At 35.2% G+C, this 21,636-nt stretch overlaps 1 protein-coding gene across 2 annotated transcripts in view; it reads right to left on the bottom strand.

Moving 5' to 3' along the window:
- Positions 1 to 224: 224 nt before the first annotated feature.
- WDR35 (WD repeat domain 35) overlaps positions 225 to 21,636 on the bottom strand; it is a 62,451-nt gene continuing 41,039 nt past the window's right edge. For both annotated transcript variants that reach the window (XM_073216084.1, XM_073216086.1), the window contains 10 exons: positions 20,995 to 21,131; positions 20,474 to 20,677; positions 19,453 to 19,599; positions 13,797 to 13,929; positions 9,560 to 9,670; positions 8,497 to 8,661; positions 7,505 to 7,645; positions 6,713 to 6,869; positions 4,576 to 4,816; positions 225 to 3,974 (listed from right to left, as the gene is read on the bottom strand). In XM_073216084.1, the coding sequence (XP_073072185.1) occupies positions 3,824 to 3,974; positions 4,576 to 4,816; positions 6,713 to 6,869; positions 7,505 to 7,645; positions 8,497 to 8,661; positions 9,560 to 9,670; positions 13,797 to 13,929; positions 19,453 to 19,599; positions 20,474 to 20,677; positions 20,995 to 21,131 (1,587 nt within the window). In that variant the 3' untranslated portion in view covers positions 225 to 3,823. The remainder of the gene's footprint in view (positions 3,975 to 4,575; positions 4,817 to 6,712; positions 6,870 to 7,504; positions 7,646 to 8,496; positions 8,662 to 9,559; positions 9,671 to 13,796; positions 13,930 to 19,452; positions 19,600 to 20,473; positions 20,678 to 20,994; positions 21,132 to 21,636) is intronic.

Below are 21,636 nucleotides of genomic sequence, written 5' to 3'. Positions count from 1 at the left end.
TTCAGTTTCACCTATTTTTCCTCCTAAATTAAACTAAAATATAAATTAATGCCTTTTATTTTTAAAGAGGTTAAGAGTCTCTTTACTTTTTTATCTATGCTCTTTATGTACTTTTGAAATTTTCTACCATAGACATGTTAACTTACATATTTAATAAATGTTAATTTCTAACAAATGAATTGAGAAAATAATCATAAGAGTAGACAGTAGGGGGCAATATAATATTGCTATTTTCATTTTAGAAATTCAGCAGTATCTTGGAGCTAGAACATCACCACATAAGTACTCTTGATTTTCTCTTAATAGTCTGGTAACATAATTTTTCCCCCATTTCTAAACGTCTGTGACCTCTAAGAAGTAATTCATTCACTGCAACCCCATCATCTGACATCTGCCTAGTACCTTTGTAAGTTGTTTTTTCTGTCTGGTAGCAAAAGTAATATTGTACATCTATTGTACCTCCTGTCCCTTTCTCCCCTTATCCACGCTGAAGCCCCAACTAACCAACTCCCACCAAAACATTGAAATCAAAACAAAACATACCAAGTTATCCATAAGTTTTAGATAAAGGAAACAGTATAAAAACAAGTCATCTTTACTTCAATATTTATTATTTTCATATTTATTTTTGCTTAATCCTACAGAAAACCTAAAATCTCAGCGCCTGGAATACAAAAAGGTCATTTCAAAATATTTTAGAAAAAAATGTATAATAAAATTAGCATTTGTGCATGATAGCAGGTTAACAAGGTATGTTGGTTGTAAGACACATTGCTTGCAAGAATAGCTTTATCAGTCAGTTCCATCACATTAATACTCTGAAACTTAACTCAGGCCAAGTTTTATGACAAAGAACTCAGCATTACTTAAAGCCAGTTCATGTTTATTACAAGAAGAAACCAAATAAGTGTTTCAATGTAATGTTTTCAATACACTGCCTCATTCTGTCTATCTAACTTCTAAGTATTTGTTCTACATAGACAGTTCTGCTTCTCTTTGCCCCTTCATCAGGAGAGACTTAGTTGGTGTTATTATCCTGAAATTTCCTTCATGTTGAAAAAAACCAACTGGGTCAACTCCTAGTGTGGGTCTTTCTACAGTACCATTTTCAAGCAAGATAAAGGCCTCTAAGACATTATGGTAAATCACTAAAACTCACAGATATAACTCCCAAGCAGTCAAAGATGTTTACAATAGTTGAAAAGAGGTGTCTATATATATATGTGTGTGTGTGTGTGTGTGTGTGTGTGTGTGTGTGTGTATAAGTGTATATACATGTATGTGTATGTACAAGTATACATATATGGAATAATTAGGTCTACAAAGTATGAAGTTGTTTTTAGAGATTTTACTATCTGGATTAAACTGAATAAGAAGTAGTGAGAGCAACTCAGGATCTATCTGAAATAATTAGTTGGAGGAAAATTCTAGGGCTCAGGTGGAATGGAGTTAGCATCAAACAAGAAAGCTCCAAAAGAGAGTTCCCAAAAGACATGTTAGGAAAGGCCTAAGAAGCCAACAGCTAATTGTGGAACTGAGGCAGATGGAAGTGTAGTCAGCAAGTCATAGGAAGTTCTAGATGAATGACAATCTAACTTTGAGTTCTGAGCTGATCCCTGGGATGGGAAACAGGGAAAGAAGAGATACTCAGGCATTAGAACATAGACCAAGAATCACAACTCTGACCATATAGTTCTGAGGTAACTATGTCCCTAAAATCTTCAGCCTATGTCCCTGAAAAATTTCTCTTTTCACTGATGAAGCAGAAAATAGTTTCATCCTGAAAATATAATGTCTGGTAGAATGATGTAATTAAGTTCAACAGGAGATATATTCCTTAGGGCTGATGTTTTTGTTAGGATGTTATTTCCTGGTTTAGGAAATATTCTATTCTGTCATAGAAGAAAACAAATGAGGCAGATGAAATTCATTGTGTTAAGTAACTTACGAGGCACATTGACAAAGTAAATGGAGCATATATGTGTGACCATACCTAAAATGGATGAGGCACTAAAAATATAAAAGACAACCAAGGCACTAATTATTCATGACACACTAAATATGCATGAAACCTATAAAGTGCTCAATAGGTGTGAGGCCTTGATTCAACTGCCCATCCTGATACTTATTCTGGCCAATCCCCTACCCAAGAAATAGAATTGAATCCATTACTGCTCAACAGGCAAATTGGAACTAACAGCTGCAGCCAGGTGTACTTGCCCCAGGGCCTCTTCTTTAGACAAAGTGTGCATCACTGGCCTCGGGCACATTCCATCTGATTGGGTCCCCCGCTTAAACCTCAACTCTGGTCCCCTTCCCCACACTATTGTGGGGTCGGGGGCCGGGGGTGTTGGCTGACGAGGCAGAGCGAGAGGACATTAGAACAGTATATAACTCAGGATTCAGGTACTGTCATCTTTCTACCCTACTTGTACCCTATCTGCCCGATCATCTTCCCCTTGCTCCTCACTGTGTATTCCAGATTGATTCAGTAAAGCATGTGACTTGAGTGTTCCCATTTGGTTTGTAACCCTTTCTGTTCATTGACCTCTGGAATGGCTTGCTTAGAAGTGTATTTGGAGGCTACCATTGTATCAAGGTAACTTCCCACAAGGCACATGACCACAGACACTTCTAAGACTTCTGGTCTTTTCATTCTGATTAGGCACATGAGCCCTCTATAGTAAGCTCATCTAGGCTCTAAACCTCTTCTCATAGTTCACTATTCTTAACGGGCAACAGGCTTCACTTTCTCTGTAAAAGGCCAGAAACATCACATTGAGAGAGTTGATTGACCTAGTATCACAGCCATGTGTTACTAGCAATACCACACTAGCAATGGTGTATATTCCTCTTTATCCACTGCCTCTACTAAACATCAGCCAGACTCAGCAAATAACCTTGATAAAATAGTGCTAGAGTCTGGTCTGCAGCCACAAAATGAGGAGTCCTAAGTGAAGAAATAAATGATGAACATTATTAGCAATATAAAACAGGTAAGAGGTTACCCATTACTGATTATAATGTTTTCTTTTAATTAATCATAAGTCAAAATAAACATATCTTGAGGAAGAATAACTGCCTTCAGCCTGAGAGTTGTTTAAATGAAGGGTCTGGCTTAATGACAATGTTTCAACTGAAACTAACTACAAAATGGATGTTTCTGTATAAATCTATATCATTACAAATAGAGCCAAGTTTTCTGTGCAGTATCATAAAGAGTAAATGCTAAATGCCATCCCTTAGATGAGATTAAAGGGGTAGATAAAAAGGAAACTATATAAAAAATAAAGGTATTAGAAACAATTCAAATTATTTGAAAAAGCCTTGAAATGCTTCTCCTTACTTCTGAATATAAACTATAAAAGATAATCAATATTTATTTCATTAAATACAGCTAGCTATAATAGAGATCACTTCAATATTACAATTGTTTAACAACCTTCTAAAACAGGTTATGCCAGTGCCCTACCTTCTACTTTGCCCCATTCCCATGCTTCCCTCTTCTCTACCCTGCACCAAAATTTTTTAATGAATTAGAAACCTTGACACTGTAAGAAAAAATTTCTTATTTGGAATATTTCCACAGTATTATATAACCAACCACAAGATAGACAGATAAGTAGACAGACATAGACAGACAAATAGGAAATACAGATATTATGTATATATAACATATATACAGTTTTGTTTAAAAGTACAACTATGAAATAATGATGTTGATTTTCATAAAATGTATGCAAGTCAACCTTAATATATATAGAGTTATAGCTATGTGTATATGCTACATATATTTTACAGTTATATGTAATTTGTCATTTCTTTACTCCACTGAACTATGGCATAAAGGACAGAAGTTGTAGTTACTGATTTCCTGAGCCAGAACAGCGTGCTTGCACACACTGCACATCCAGAACTGACACTCAGTGATTGGACTTCCTGTGGCAACACATGTTGGCAGTTTCCCTTCCCCTCTGTAAGAATAAGAGGAAAAACAATTTTACTTTAAAACTTCTCATTAAAGTTGATCTTTGAACAACAAGGGTCTGAACTGTGGGGGTCCACATACACATGAATTTTTTAAAATAAATATATTGGGGAAATTTCTTGGAGATTTGCAACAATTTGAAAAAACTTGGAGATGAACCATATAGCCTAGAAATATCAAAAAAATTAAGAAAAAGTTAGGTGTGCCATGAACTAAATACCCATCTATTTATCATTTACTACCATAAAATCAGCAGTAGGCTATTAGTAGTTAAGTTCTTGGAGAGTCAAAAGTTAAACAGATTTTTGACTACATGGGGTGTTCCTAACCCTGTATTGTTCAAGGGTCAACTGTATTTAAAAATTTTTTAAAAACCAAGGAACAAAAACATTCCAAGGTAAACTTCAAATAAAAACTTTTCTTACAATAAAAAAATAAAACATTAATATGCTTGTTAAGACTTCATACAATAGGCTGTAATGTTAAGGTAAATTACTTCAAAACTTAGTGCTTTATTACACCACATCTTATACACATAGAAATCCCAGTTTCTAATAAAGTAAAATGACATCTATTAATTAGCTTACCCTTCCAGAAGTCTGTCCAGTTCAAATTTTCTGTTATCTTTTGGAGTATGTTTGGTGAATATTTCTAGAGCAAGATCTTCATACTGCTGTTTCTGTTCTGAACTGAGGGTTTCTAAAGATTTAAGTTTCATAAAAGCTTTTGAACAAGTACCAAAAGCTCTACTGGCACATGCACAGAGTGCTAATAGGGAGTATATCTCAATGGCAGGGATAATGTCTTCATAGTCTCTCAGGTGCAGAGCTAGGAAAGAGGACAATTTGGATTTTGAAAAAGAATCATGATATGAACAGGTATAGCAAAGAATCTACATTAAGCTGTTTTAGTTTAACCTACATGAACTTTAACAAACTCAAAAAAAAGCAGTGTGAGACTGATGCACCTAGTAGGAGGAAGTAGGCTGCATGATCTCCAAAGGTCTGTAAATGCCAGCTAACAGCTCAGGCCCTTTGAAACAACCACAACCAAATAATGCACATGACTAGGTCATATAGAAATATACACACTGATAAGAAAATTTGGTGTCAAAACACACATCTTTTGTTCCATATAAATATGTTACAAATTTCTGAATTCCAGAAAAAACTTAATTAATATCATATGATGTTACCTATCAACTATACTTCAATCAAAATCTAACAACAAATTATACTATGTTGGTCATGACTTTCAAGATAACATCATGTTTCTCTTTGTAAAATAAAGCAAAGGAGTATGAAATCATGTTTTCTCTGTGTTCTCTGAACAGATTGTTGCTTTTTTGTTTGTTTTATTAAAACAATAGAACTTTGAGAAAAAAGTTAAACAAGGCTCTAAGTTGTCAGTTCAGACAATTCTGACAGCTACATTTTCAATTTTTATATACGAGAGACAAAATCTATTTCTTTAAAATGTTCTTTAGAATTAGTATCAGATTTGTAAACAAATTATATCCTTTTCTTTGCTAGACCTTGCAATCTTAAAAGTATCTTGTTAAATAACACTGGAAATTTTCTAAAACAACTTAAAACAATATGTTCACCTATTTAAAATTAGACTCCTATAAGCTGGTTTTGAGGGTCAAGTGTTTACAAAAAAGTTTAGTGAAAGAAATCTACCAAAACGTAAATTCATTCAATTACAAGAAAGACACCCTCAGATTTCACAGGTTCATAGGCAATAATTTACAGGGTCACTGAAAAACAAAAATATTACAGTATATGGATCTCTTCACCCAGTAGTCAAAGAACCTCACATTAAAGGTCTAATTTACTGTGTAAGTCTAGAAATTGTGCATAAATTATATAAATATAATTATTTTAAACAGTACATAATTTATATCACTAATCAGTTAAAATTAAATGAAGATTATTTATAAACATATAATATAAAAATAAAAATGATACCTATGCATAACTAGTAACCAATTAGAAAAAAATTTACAGTCCCATTGTTAATAAAAATGATGACATAGATCTATACTTAACAACATGGAAAGATAACTGTAATATATTGTCGAGGGTAAAAAGCAAGCCTCTGACCAATATATAGTGTATGATATTTTAAAATAAAACTATACAATTTTATAGGCATGGAGAAACGTCTAAAAGGAAGTTCACCCAAATGTTGGCAAATGATTATCTCTGGGTTATAAGATTATACTATTATTTTACCTTTCTCTTTGTATTTTTTTCTGCTTTGATTGAAATTGTTACATAAATATGATTTTTATTACAAACAAGTGAAATGGTATCTACTAATACGGAAATATTTTAGAACATATTATGTTTTTTCTTAAAAATACAAAAAATTATATATGTCTCTGTGCCTGTGTATATATATCTCCAAATGCATACCAACTGAGTTACCAAGTGTTTAACTTTGAATAAACAGAATGGTAAATGCTATAAATGTTCTTTTTGCTTATCTCAAACCTCGATTTTTCTGTGAGCCGTATGTATTGTTTTTGTTATATAAAAAAAAAATGAACTTCCAAGAGGGCAGTGCACAAAACAAATAAGAGATGGCAAATCTCAAACAAAGGAAAATAAACCCATGGAAAACCATGTTACTAAAATTAATACAAGGGCAAATTGAAGGAGCTGTCCTTTCACATGCAATTTATAATCTCTTTGACATGTTAGGTATATTAGGTAATACCTGTCTTCAATGCAGTGTCAACATATCCCTCATAGAGCTGCCTCTGTGCAAGTATAAAAAAGTGATAAGCTTCAGCCCCTCTCCAGGCATTATCTGTGAAATGACTAGTTGTAGACAGAATTTCCTCTTCCAGAAAGCCTGCCAAAGCAGAGGTGACCTACAAGTAAACAGACCCACATTTTGTCAGCACAACCATATCAACGGTCATTGCAACATGAACAACTTCTGAAATAGCTACACATTTAAATATATAAATAAGCAGATTTTAGCATTATAAAATTAGTGTTACAGAATTAACACCAGAATAATTCATATGTTGTTAAACTGGTAGGATTAAAGTTTTTTTTTCAGATTTATTGAGGTATAATTGACGAAACTGTAAGTTATTTAAAGTGTACATTGTGTTAAGTTGACATACATATATTTTGAAAGGATTCTCTCTATGGTTATCAAATTTTAAAATAAAACTTATTAAACTTTAAGTTAAGAAGAGATTCATTTACATATTAAAATAATTTATAAGATTTGAGGAAAGTTTTTTAAATTCAATGATTGGAAAGGATTTACTGAATAAAGAATTAAAGCAAAGATAAAAGACTAGCCACACAGAAAAAATTTCAATATTTCCAAGTATAAATTTCTAAATTTGGGTACTAATTCCAAGTCAGTCACTCTTTTTCCTCAAAATAAATGCAAACAAGTAAACTAAATGGCCTGTCCATAAAGAAAAGTTTGATAATTTTTTCCTCAAACACTTAAAATGATTTAAGGTTACCGAATGTTCTTCCGCACCTCTGAGCTCTTTCCTTTAACTTTTCCTCGTTGGGCATTTTTCATTTGTTCATGGTATTGCTCTACAAGTAAGGCTGATAGTACATAGAGCTTCTTCACCCGTAAAGGTTTAGTTCTCTTCTTTGCCTCTTCATCAGCAATCTTTAAACATTTAAAGAATTGGGGGAAGATATTTCTTAATCTATATTTGTACAAATGTAATCATTCTGAAATTTTATTCTCTAAAAAAAGGAAGAAAGTCAGTAGGATGGAATATAAATACCACCTATTTATGATAAATATTTTCCTTTGTGCTGAAAAGTACTTAGTTCTTTCTGCAGCGTTTAGGTCTTGGAGTTAGAACTCATAACAATCTTAGAAAAATAACAGATGTGTTTAAATAACTATGTCAGAATGAAGAATGCTTTCATGGAATGGGTAGTATTTTATACAACAAGGAGATTTTTTAAATAATGTTCCAAATATAAAGCAAAGATGCTTTAACATAGTACATCCTTCAGAAATTCAAATTCACTTCAGTTGATTCTGAGGAAAAATTTCCCCTTACATCAAATGGGAAAATAGAATAGAATAGAATGTACAATTTGCATACATTAATACTGTACTAGTCATCTTCCTTTCAAATGCATATTATGAAAAATGTAATGTCTTTAAGACTTGTTCATCTAAAAGGACTCAAAATTTTATTAACAGAATTTCATTCCCAGTGAAGGGAATTCATACTTTATGGTCCCTGAAAAGTCTCTTTGTTAACTTTAGCATCAAATAAATATTCAATAGTTAAGGTATCAATAAAGTGCTAACATTAATAAATAGCCTTGTTAGTAAAAGGTAATAAGACTAAGATAACACACACAGTAGTAATAAAGCCAGAGGGCTTTTGCTATAACAAATATTTGTTGTCAGGAAAAAAGGAAAACTCTGGTCTTTAGTATATAAGAAAACACTGATAACTAGAGCAAGCCAAATACGCAGCAAGATGATTACATTACCTTAAACATCAGTTTAGCGGCATCATGAAAGCAATGGGCCTTCCGATAGAGCTCTATGGCATCAAGAGGTTTATTCTTTTCCAATAAATGAGACGCATACCTCGCTAACAGGGGTCCAATTTCTTTCATACTATGACTTTTAGCCAATTCAACAGCTTTGTTCCACTAAGGAAAAAATGCACCACTCAGTTGCCCAAGCATTTAGTCACATACTCCATTAAATTCACACAATAAAGCTTTAAGTTTATAATAATAAATAACACTATATCAAAATAAGAAACTGGTATATGTTTTTAAAAATCACAATCAAAGAAATTGTGAGTTTTATAAGTAAAAGGTGTCAAAATAATTAAATGACCTAAGGCTTTGATTTGCTTAAGAAGTACATCTGAAAAGGAAAGCTACAAAGTTTATAATCCATATTAACCTTATAATTCTAATTTTGCACAAACTATGAAGAAAAAGATAAACTTATTTATAGTAAAACAAAATATGCAATACCAGTTAAGAAAATATCCTATCAGATAACTTAAATTTAAAAGCTACTTTTATAAAGCAAATGGAGCTGTGTAAAATATTTCAAGAAAATACTGAAAAGAATAAAGTAATAGTCAACAATTTCAGCAATTCTGCACGTCAATTTTATTTAAATCCCAGCTCTTAAAAATATCAAATATATGTCTTTCTATAAACAGAAAGGAAAATAGATTTGCCAAAATAAATATTGATGAAGTAACTCAATTCCATCCTCTTGCAATGACCATTAACTGGTCCTTCTTGGAAACAAAACTCAACCCTAATAAAATGCAGAGAATTATGAAATTCCAGACAAGAACTTGATGGACAAAAAGCACAATGTTTGCTCAAGCTCCCATTCAGAGTTAGTTGTAAGCACATCACCCTTAATGGTGCACTTCAAGAACTAAATGCAAACGCCAACATTTTCTCAGTCCTCAACTAAGTAAGAGAACACCTAACTCCTTTCACAAAGTTTATCTCAAGCTCTCCAATCCTTCCATTGGCAACAGCCTTCAATAAGTGACTAGAATTTTCAGTTCCTTACTTGGTTGAGATGTACACAGGTATCCACTGCCGCCTTTGGTTGATTGCATTTCAAAAATGCAGCTACTGCTTGTTCACACATTCCAACTCTCACAAACATCTGTGCTATTTCCTGTAAGGACAAAACAATATTGCCTGATTTCACAGACCAAGAAAATTGCTTATTTTAATTTACAAAACTCTATATATGGGACATAAGAATATTGAATTTACTGGTGGTTACAGTGATTTTTCACTTAGACATAGGGACAGAGGCTACAAACTAGAAAGGATGCTAAGGCATCACCTTCTACAAAACCTGTGCTTCTCGGAGAAGACAAGTAGTGACTCTACAGCATCTTACTATGTTGATGGACGGTGACTGCAATGGGGTGGGGGGGGGGACTTGATAATATGGGTGAATATTGTAAAAACCTTCATAAGATTGTATATCAATGATACCTTAATAAAAAAATAAACTGTGCTTCTATGGCTCACATGGGATCTGTTTCTTAATCAGGTCCTGAAGATCCTGCACTCTTCCCTCAGTTCACTAGCTAGTTTACAGTAATGTCAAGCTCTGAAACAAACCCCACACTAGTAGGTAAAAAAACGTTAAGGCAATTGATGGTATAATCAATCATAATCAGTATGAGAGGCTTAAGGAAAAACCTCATTTTTACAGAGTTCTCAAATACCTCTACAAAGAAATGCCCAGACAAGTTGGCCATTCCTCAGTTCAAGAAGCTGATCCAAAACAAGGCTCCCTTGGAGGTTGGTAGCAAGGAGAGAGAATCACAGCAAAAACCAATCATACCCATTTGGCAGTACTCTCCATTTTCAGAAACCCCCCATTTTTTCTTTCTGAATATTTAATGGGCCAGTTCTCCTCTCCACCCTTATTTCTAAAACATTTTGGGAAATATCATAAAAGCACATTTTGTATCCAACTATCCTTTTAAAAGTAATGCTTACAAAATACCTAGGAATAAACCTAACCAAGGAAGTGAAAGACCTATACCCTGAAAACTACAGGACACTCATAAAAGAAATTCAAGAGGACACTAATAAATGGAAATTCATCACATGCTCTTGACTAGGAAGAATTAATATTGTCAAAATAGCCATCCTGCCTAAAGCAATGTACATATTCAATTCAATCCCTATCAAAATACCTACAGCATTCTTCAATGAACTAGAGCAAATACTTCTAAAATTTAACCACAAAGACCCCAAATAGCCAAAGCAATCCTGAGAAGGAAGAATAAAGCAGGGGTGGAATTATGCTCCCCAACTTCAAGCTCTACTACAAAGCCACAGTAATCAACACAATTTGGTACTGGCACAAGAACAGAACCATAGACCAATGAAACAGACTAGAGAGTCCAGATATAACCCAAGCATATATGGTCAATTCATATATGATAAAGGAGCCATGGACATACAATGGGGAAATGACAGCCTCTTCAATAGCTGGTATTGGCAAAACTGGACAGTTACATGCAAGAGAATGAAACTGGATTACTGTCTAGCCCCATACACAAAAGTAAACTCAAAATGGATCAAAGACCTGAATGTAAGTCATGAAACCATAAAACTCTTAGAAGAAAACAGGCAAAACTCTCTTGAATATAAACATGAACAACTTCTTCATGAACATATCTCCACAGGCAAGGGAAACAAAAGCAAAAATGAACAAGCGGGACTATATCAAACTAAAAAGCTTCTGTACAGCAAAGGACACCATCAGTAGAACAAAAAGACATCCTACAGTATGGGAGGATATATTCATAAATGACAGATCTAATAAAGGGTTGACATCCAAAAATATATAAAGAGCTCACACACCTCAACAAACAAAAAGCAAATAATCCAATTAAAAAATGGGCAGAGGAGCTGAACAGGTAGTTCTCCAAAGAAGAAATTCATATGGCCAACAGACACATGAAAAGATGCTCCACATTGCTAATCATCAGGGAAATGCAAATTAAAACCACAATGGGATATCACCTCACACCAGTTAGGATAGCCAACATCCAAAAGACAAACAATAACAAATGTTGGCAAGGATGTGGAGAAAGGGGAACCCTCCTACACTGTTAGTGGGAATGTAAATTAGTTCAACCATTGTGGAAACTAGTATGGAGGTTCCTCAAAAAACTAAAAATAGAAATATCATTTGACTGAGGAATTTCACTCTTAGGAATTTACCCTAAGAATGCAGCATCCCAGTTTCAAAAAGACATATGCACTCCTATGTTTATCGCAGCACTATTGACAGTAACCAAGAAATGGAAGCAACCTGTGTCCATCAATAGATGAATGGATAAAGAAGATGTGGTACAGATACACAATGGAATATTATTCAGCCATAAGAAGAAAACAAATCCTACAATTTGCAACAACATGGATGAAACTAGAGGGTATTATGCTCAGTGGAATAACTCAGGCAGAAAAAGACAAGTATCAAATGCTTTCACTCATCTGTGAAGTATAACAACAAAGAAAAAACTAAAGGAACAAAACAGCAGCAGATTCACAGAACCCAAGAATGGACTAACAGTTACCAAAGGGAAAGGGATTGGGGAGGATGGGTGGGAAGGGAGGGATAAGGGGGAAAATGGGACATTATGATTAGCACACATAATGTAAGGGGGTGGGGACATGGGGAAGGCAGTATATACAGAGAAGACAAGTAATGATTCCATTGCATCTTACTACACTGATGGACAGTGGCTGTACTGGGGTATGTGGGGGGGACTTGATAATAGGGGAAGTCTAGTAACCATAGTTGTTCAAGTAATTGTACATTAACGATATCAAAATAAAATAAATAAAATAAAGTAACGCTTACATTTTTCTGATTATAAAGAATATATTCTTATGATTTAAAAAAATTAGAAAACACAAAAATGTAAAATTACCCATATTCTTACCCATGAGAAACCTCTCTCTATTAATAGTCTAATATAATTTCCTAACATCTTTGTCCTGTGAACAGATATGTATTGGTGAGCTGGTGTATGTATTCTGATCATACTAAATGATTCTGTAGTCTGCATTTTCCACTTAAATAAAGCTGGGGGAATTATGCTCCCCAACTTCAAGCTCTACTACAAAGCCACAGTAATCAACACAATTTAGTACTGGCACAAGTACAGAACCTTAGACCAATGAAACAGACTAGAGAGCCCAGATATAAACCAAGCATATATGGTCAAGCAAGGTCAAGCAAAGAAGATCCCATATTATTAAAAACTCCAAAAGTTAATTCAACATTTTTAATTATTTTTATTATCTGATTATTATCATAGCTAAGATTACCTAGTATTTACTCAATAACATCACTATTTTGGATACTCTACAGCAACATTTTTTTCCTGTGTCATTAGACACACCTAACAAACACCTAACACTAATGTAGGATACACTGTCCCCATGCCCATGGCAATAAGTAATCTGTTTCTTTCTTATGCAAGAAAACATACAGAATTGAGAATAATAGTATATGAAAATGCCATTGCTATAGAGATAATTTCTCTAATAAATAGTGAAAACTGAGTATTAGAATTTTATACTCATCTATTGACAAAATATTTGTGGCAGAACTCAGAACTGATACATTTCCAGACCATGCAGTTGAGAGCTGCTAATAAACTGGTATCATACAGCTCAGCAGTTTACATTTTAGATAAAATAAATAAAAACACTCATTAACATAATTCAACAGTATATCAAAATAAAAAGAACATTCAAAACAAAGTTGCAAAGAACTCTGCCTTTTGTTTCTTTTTAACATTAAACTGCATTGTCAGTATAACATAATAAAAGTCAAACTATGTTTTTAAACTCTTATTATGGAAAATTTCCAACATATATATATACACACACATGCACTAATCCCCAGGCCCAGCCTGGATTATTTTGGAGCAAATCTCTGACACAATATCATTTTATCTGTAAATATTTCATGTGTTCAGCTAACCTTTAAAAGCAATTTCATAAAACCAACAAGACTACGTGAGACTGTGATCATGTTAAAGTAGTAGGAATGTGACTAATTTTCCCTCCATTTTCTAGCATTCTGTACTATTGATTTACTGTTTTAACAATTAAAATAAAAGTGTCATTCCATATTTAAGAAACTAAAGATTATACATTAAACATTTTATTTATTGAAGAAAATATTTCCCCACTATAACACAAAAACCTTATAAAGTAACCTAAAAACTCCAAAAATGAAAATTTGCAACACCTACTGGAAGCACCTTGTGGTTTTCTGGAAGTGAATTGGCAAGATTCTCCAATCCCTCATAATCTTCTAACATATAATAACATTCAGCTAAGCGTTCTTGGTTCCGGCCTTGTACATAATACTGTACAGCATTCAACCTATGAGAAAAAAAAAAAGAAAAACTTTAAAAACTAAGGTGAAATAAAATACCTAGGAATAAACCTGACCCAGGAGGTGAAAGACCTATACCCTGAAAACTACAACACAGTCATGAGAGAAATTAAAGAAGATACCAATAAATGGAAACACATCCTGTTCTCAAGGATAGGAAGAATTAATATTGTCAAAATGGCCATCCTGCCTAAAGCAATCTACAGATTCAATGCAATCCCTATCAAAATAGCAACAGTATTCTTCAATGAATTAGAGCAAATAGTTCTAAAATTCATATGGAACCACAAAAGACCCTGAATAGCCAAAGCAACTATGAGAAGGAAGAATAAAGCTGGGGGAATCATGCTCCCCAACTTCAAGCTCTACTATAAAGCCACAGTAATCAACACAATTTAGTACTGGCACAAGTACAGAACCATAGACCAATGAAACAGACTAGAGAGCCCAGATATAACCCAAGCATATATGGTCAATTCATATACAATAAAGGAGCCATGGATATACAATGGGGAAATGACAGCCTCTTCAATAGCTGGTATTGGCAAAACTGGACAGTTACATGCAAGAGAATGAAACTGGATTATTGTCTATTCCCGTACACAAAAGTAAACTCAAAATGGATCAAAGGCCTGAATGTAAGTCATGAAACCATAAAACTCTTAGAAGAAAACAGGCAAAACTCTCTTGAATATAAACATGAACAACTTCTTCATGAACATATCTCCACAGGCAAGGGAAACAAAAGCAAAAATGAACAAGTGGGACTATATCAAACTAAAAAGCTTCTGTACAGCAAAGGACACCATCAGTAGAAAAAAAAGGCATCCTACAGTATGGGAGAATATATTCATAAATGACAGATCCAATAAAGGGTTTACATCCAAAATATATAAAGAGCTCATGCACCTCAACAAACAAAATAAATAATCCAATAAAAAAATGGGCAGAGGAGCTGAATAGGAAGTTCTCCAAAGAAGAAATTCAGATGGCCAACAGGCACATGAAAACATGCTCCACATCACTAATCATCAGGGAAATGCAAATTAAAACCACAATGAGATATCACCTCACACCAGTTAGGATGGCCAACATAGAAAAGAATAGGAACAACAAATACTGGCGAGGATGCAGAGAAAGGGGAACCTCCCTACACTGCTGGTGGGAATGTAAACTAGTTCAACCATTGTGGTAAGCAGTACGGAGGTTCTTCAAAAACTAAAAATAGGGAGGAGCACAGGGAGGTCTGTGCAACACAGAGAAGACAAGTAGTGATTCTACAGCATCTTACTACGCTAATGGACAGTGACTGTAATGGGGTTTGTGGGGAGGACTTGGTGAAGGGGGAAGCCTAGTAAACATAATGTTCTTCATGTAATTGTTGATTAATGATACCAAAATAAAATTTTTAAAAAAAAAACTAAAAATAGGAATACCATTTGACCCAAGAACAAAACTCCCAGGCCAGATGGATTGACCTCGGAATTTTATCAGACATACAGAGAAGACGTAATACCCATTCTCCTTAAAGTTTTCCAAAATATAGAAGAGGAGGGAATACTCCCAAACTCATTCTATGAAGCCAACATCACCCTAATACCAAAACCAGGCAAAGACCCCACCAAAAAAGAAAATTACAGACTAATATCCCTGATGAATGTAGATGCAAAAATACTCAACAAAATATTAGCAAACCAAATCCAAAAATACATCAAAAGGATCATACACCATGACCAAGTGGGATTCATCCCAGGGATGCAAGGATAGGACAACATTCGAAAATCCATCAACATCATCCACCACATAAACAAAAGGAAGGACAAAAACCATATGATCATCTCCACAGATGCTGAAAAAGCATTCGACAAAATTCATCACCCATTCATGACAAAAACTCTCAACAAAATGGGAATAGAGGGCAAGTACCTCAACATAATAAAGTCCATTTATGATAAACCCACAGCCAACATCATACTGAACAGCGAGAAGCTGAAAGCTTTTCCTCTGAGATAGGGAACAAGACAGGGATGCCCATTCTCCCCACTGTTATTCAACATAGTACTGGAGGTCCTAGCTATGCCAATTAAACAAAACAAAGAAATATAAGGAATCCAGATTGGTGAAGAAGAAGTCAAACTGTCACTATTTGCAGATGAGATGATATTGTACATAAAAAACCAAAAGACTCCACTCCAAAACTACTAGAACTAATATCGGAATTCAGCAAAGTTGCAGGATACAAAATTAATACACAGAAATCTGTGGCTTTCCTATACACTAACAATGAACTAATAGAGAAATCAGGAAAAGAATTCCATTCACATTGGCATCAAAAAGAATAAAATACCTAGGAATAAACCTAACCAAGGAAATGAAAGACATATACCCTGAAAACTACAGGACACTCTTAAGACAAATTGAAGAGGACACTAACAAATGGAAACTCATCCCATGCTCCTGGCTAGGAAGAATTAATATAGTCAAAATGGCCATCCTGCCCAAAGCAATATACAAATTCAAAGCAACCCCTATCAAATTACCAACAACATTCTTCAACGAACTGGAACAAATAGTTCAAAAATTCATATGGAAACACCAAAGACCCCAAATAGCCAAAGCAATCCTGAGAAGGAAGAATAAAGTGGTGGGGGGGGGGATCTCGCTCCCCAACTTCAAGCTCTACTATAAAGCCACACAATTTGGTACTGACACAAGAACAGAGCCACAGACCAGTGGAACAGAATAGAGACTCCAGATATTAACCCAAATATATATGGTCAATTAATATACAATAAAGGAGCCATGGGCATACAATGGGGAAATGACAGCCTCTTCAATAGCTGTTGCTGGCAAAACTGGACAGCTACATATAAGAGAATGTAACTGGACAATTGTCTAACCCCATACACAAAAGTAAATCTGAAATGGATCAAAGACCTGAATGTAAGTCATAAAACCATAAAACTCTAAGAAAAAAACACAGACAACAATCTCTTGGACATAAACATGAGCGACTTCTTCATGAACATATCTCCCCAGGCAAGGGAAACAAAAGCAAAAATGAACAAGTTGGACTACATCAAGCTGAAAAGCTTCTGTACAGCAAAGGACACCATCAATAGAACAAAAAGGCATCTAACAGTATGGGAGAATACATTCATAAATGACAGATTTGATAAAGGGTTGACATCCAAAATATATAAAGAGCTCACACACCTCAGCAAACAAAAAACAAATAATCCAATTAAAAAATGGGCAGAGGAGCTGAATAGACAGTTCTCCAAAGAAGAAATTCAGATGGCCAACAGGCACAAGAAAAGATGCTCCACATGGCTTGTCATCAGAGAAATGCAAATTAAAACCACAATGAGATATCACCTCACACCAGTAAGTATCACCACCATCCAAAAGACAAACAACAACAAATGTTGGCGAGGTTGTGGAGAAATAGGAACCCTCCTACACTGCTGGTGGGAATGTAAATTAGTTTAACCATTGTGGAAAGCAGTATGGAGGTTCCTGAAAAAGCTCAAAATAGAAATACCATTTGACCCAGGAATTCCATTTCTAGGAATTTACCCTAAGAATACAGCATCCCAGTTTGCAAAAGACAGATACACCCCTATGTTTATCACAGCACTATTTACAATAGCCAAGAAATGGAAGCAACCTAAGTGTCCATCAGTAGATGAATGGATAAAGAAGATGTGGTACATATACACAATGGAATATTACTCAGCCATAAGAAGAAAACAAATCCTACCATTTGTAGCAACATGGATGGAGCTAGAGGATATTATGCTCAGTGAAATAAGCCAGGCAGAGAAAGACAAGTACCAAATGATTTCACTCATATGTGGAGTATAAGAACAAAGAAAAACTAAAGGAACAAAACAGCAGCAGAACCACAGAACCCAAGAATGGACTAACAGTTACCAAAAGGAAAGGGACTGGGGAGGGTGGGTGGGAAGGGAGGGATAAGGGCGGAGAAAAAGAAAGGGGGCATTACGATTAGCATGTATAATGTGGGGGTGGGGGGCACAGGGAGGTCTGTGCAACACAGAGAAGACAAGTAGTGATTCTACAGCATCTTACTACGCTAATGGACAGTGACTGTAATGGGGTTTGTGGGGAGGACTTGGTGAAGGGGGAAGCCTAGTAAACATAATGTTCTTCATGTAATTGTTGATTAATGATACCAAAATAAAATTTAAAAAAAAAAACTAAAAATAGGAATACCATTAGACCCAGGAATTCCACTCTCAGGAATTTATAGTAAGACTGCAGGATCACAGTTTGAAAAAGACAGATGCACCCCTATGTTTATCGCAGCACTATTTACAATAGCCAGGAAATGGAAGCAACCTAAGTGTCCATCAGTAGATGAATGGATAAAGAAGATGTGGTACATATACACAATGGAATATTACTCAGCCATAAGAAGAAAACAAATCCTACCATTTGCAACAACATGGATGGAGCTAGAGGGGATCATGCTCAGTGAAATAAGCCAGGCGGAGAAAGACAAGTACCAAATGATTTCACTCATCTGTGGAGCATAAGAAAAAAGCAAAAACTGAAAGAACAAAATAGCAGCAGACTCACAGAACCCAAGAATGGACTAACAGTTACCAAAGGGAAAGGGACTGGGAAGGGTGGGTGGGAAGGGAGGGAGAAGGGGAATAGGGGTATCATGATTAGCATACATAATGTAGGGGGGAGCACAGGGAAGGCAGTATAGCACAAAGACAAGTAGTGACTCTATAGCATCTTACTACACTGATGGACAGTTACTGTAATGGGGTATTTGGTGGTTGCTCATGTAATTGTATATTAATGATACCAAAAGAAAAAAAAACTAAGGTGAATCTCCTGATAACTACCACTTTCACAAAAAAGTTCCTTCATTAGAATTACGAGCATTACTGTAGTCAACATCTTCAGTTACAGAATATCTTTGAAGCATATGAACTGGGGAAAAAAACCTAAAGACTGTTTGCCAAATATTTTAATTGCAACAGTCTTTGAGCATTAAGAAACATTCTATAAATCTCAAATATAGTTGTACTCCCAAACACTGATATAAAAAGATTGATCAAAATGAAAACTTAGAAATAAAAGCCAATGATTTCTGAAAATAATCTATAGTAAAATAAGCAATAAAAATGCTTTCTTTTGGCTTTTTCAGAGAAAAAATCCTAAAATGTCTTAGAATCACACCCTGTGGTGCAATTCTCAAACAGTAGAAAGCTGCCAGGAATTAAGAGCAAGTTTGTGAGTTTGGAAACTCCCAAGTTTTAGAGTGCTTACCTGACAACTTTTAGGGTCTCTTGCTCCCCATTGTGAATCTAGAGCTATTTGAATTTTAGGATCCAGGCAGATAGTCTCTATTTCCCTAGCATTAATTCATAGGGAAGTTCACAGGCAGCTACCATTTTAAGTGCTGCATGAATGAATGAAGTGGTTCAGATAGATCACCTACCACTTCTGTCAATCGAGAGATTACCTACCACTTCTGGCGATCGGCAAAGTAGTCACCAATGGCATTGTGAGCTTGTTCAAGGAGACTGTCATCTGCATCACCAGATCCAGTTTTCAGGAGTTGGAGCACTCTAAACCAGTCTCCCAATTTCAGCCGGAGGCCGATAGCAAGATCTCTATAAGCAATGGCATTCATTCATTCACTGATTCATTCAGTGACATTTGACAAACATTGATCAAGTGCCTACTATGTACTGGGTTCAATTGTAGGGTACTGAGAATACCCAGCAGTGAACAGACAGGCAGATTTAGTCTCCAAACATTTTAGTACCTTAACCTGACCAAGTAAAGGCCTCAGGGAGAACCTGGAATAGACAAAAGGAAACAACTTCCTGCCTTTTATTTTTTTGGCCCTCCAATTTCCTTGGCAAAATAATTACTTCAATAATAGTTGCTTCTTTCACTGATTTCTTTGATCTAATCAGGCTTATTTAAAAACACACACTTTGAGCTTTATCTTTCTTTTCAGGGCTTAAATTGTATTAGGGCTCTCCTGGAAGTACAAATAATATTAATGAAAATTAGACATAATGATTACAGCTGAAATGAAGTTCATAATTATATAATATAAATCTAAAATGAAATATAAGGAATAAAACTCAACCCCTAAATACCTTTGATTTTCATTTCATGCTCCTTTAAAATGGACAATTAAATAATGGCCTAAGCCAACAGAGAGATCCCAAATAATGGGCTGTGTAATAATGATAAAAGAGCCCAGTCTCTGTGGTCAATATGATATTTTTGCTCTGCAAAATGAGAAAGTCCCATGGCCAGCCATTAATATATATAAAAACAGAGAAGAAAACTGCTCCCAAGTTACAAAACATAAATAAACGAGGGGCACGTGGAATATCTAGGTTGTAATTCAAACTTAAATTACTTTCTCAAAGTAAAGGTATGATACATTTATTCTATTTATTTCCTCATTTGTAAAAAAAATCATGAACTGTGAAAGTATTCTGGGATGCCTGCCCATTCATTACTTACCTTCTGTCCATATCAAGATACATTCTTTCAGCCTTTTCGAACATGCCAAAGTAGGCAGCAACTTCAGCCTGCTTCATGGACTCACTCTGCAGATTGCCCAGGCGCTTCACAAACTTGATGCCTTGGTAATCTTTGCAGCGCACAAATGCTTGCTCTGCAGTGTACAAGTCCAGTTTCTGAAGAGCTGCTTCAGCCAATAGGCGCCTTTGTTTACAAAAGAAACAGAAAAGCCTATTGCAAATTACTGCTGAACAAGTCTTGAAGCAGAATTCAATTACTATACCTATTGTTACCAGTGAAACATGATAACACATGATTACTTTAATACATTTACACATGCTTCCTTTAATATTGTACTTACTTTGAGTATTTCCAAATCTTAAATGAATTTCTGTATTTTAAAGACAGGAGCGAGAAGGAAGCCTATTCCCACAGAGGCTAGCATGAGATTGGGAGCAATAGAGCTGTGACTTTAAAGGCATAAACAAGACATTGGGGAAGGATTTTTTATTTTTAAATACCAAAGTCGGGGGTGTGGGTTGTCCTCTATGAACTGCGATGCATCTTCAATTCCAACCTTCTCAATCAAGGCTCGACTATCTCTCAGGGAGCGTATCTCAAAGTTAATTATATAATCCTTGTTAGGATGTTCTGGATTCTACAAGTAAAGATGAAAAGAAAGGAATTCCAATAGTTGCCTTCAGAGTATGTGTTTCTTTTATACAGTTAAAAAAAAACTGCATCACATTGTAAGCAAAGCTGGGAAGAAAAGAAATCCCCATGAATGGGTCTTACGAATTATCTGGAAAACACCCACAACCCACAAGTGAAGTCCCTCCTGAGGCACCCCGCCCTGCCCACCCAGGAAGCCAAGACTACCTTCCTGAAACAGAAACCCAGTCATGTCACTCTCCTGTTTACTCTCCCACTGACTCCAGACGAAGTCCAAACTGCACAGCAAAGCATACAAGGTTTCAGATGACCTGAGCTCCTGCCCCCATTACCTCTCCTTCCTCATTTCTACCAATGCTACTAATTACACATACCAGCTTGGAAGCCAGACAGCATGGAGTCAAATCATGTCTTTGCCTACTGCTAATTGGGTGTCACTAGAAAATTAGCTTCTCACTCCAAGTCTCAGATTCTTCATCTGAGCAAATGGA

The sequence above is a fragment of the Manis javanica genome, chromosome 1 (genome assembly GCF_040802235.1).
Source record: "Manis javanica isolate MJ-LG chromosome 1, MJ_LKY, whole genome shotgun sequence".
NCBI classification, from domain to species: domain Eukaryota; kingdom Metazoa; phylum Chordata; class Mammalia; order Pholidota; family Manidae; genus Manis; species Manis javanica.
This window is presented reverse-complemented; position numbering and strand designations above follow the sequence as displayed.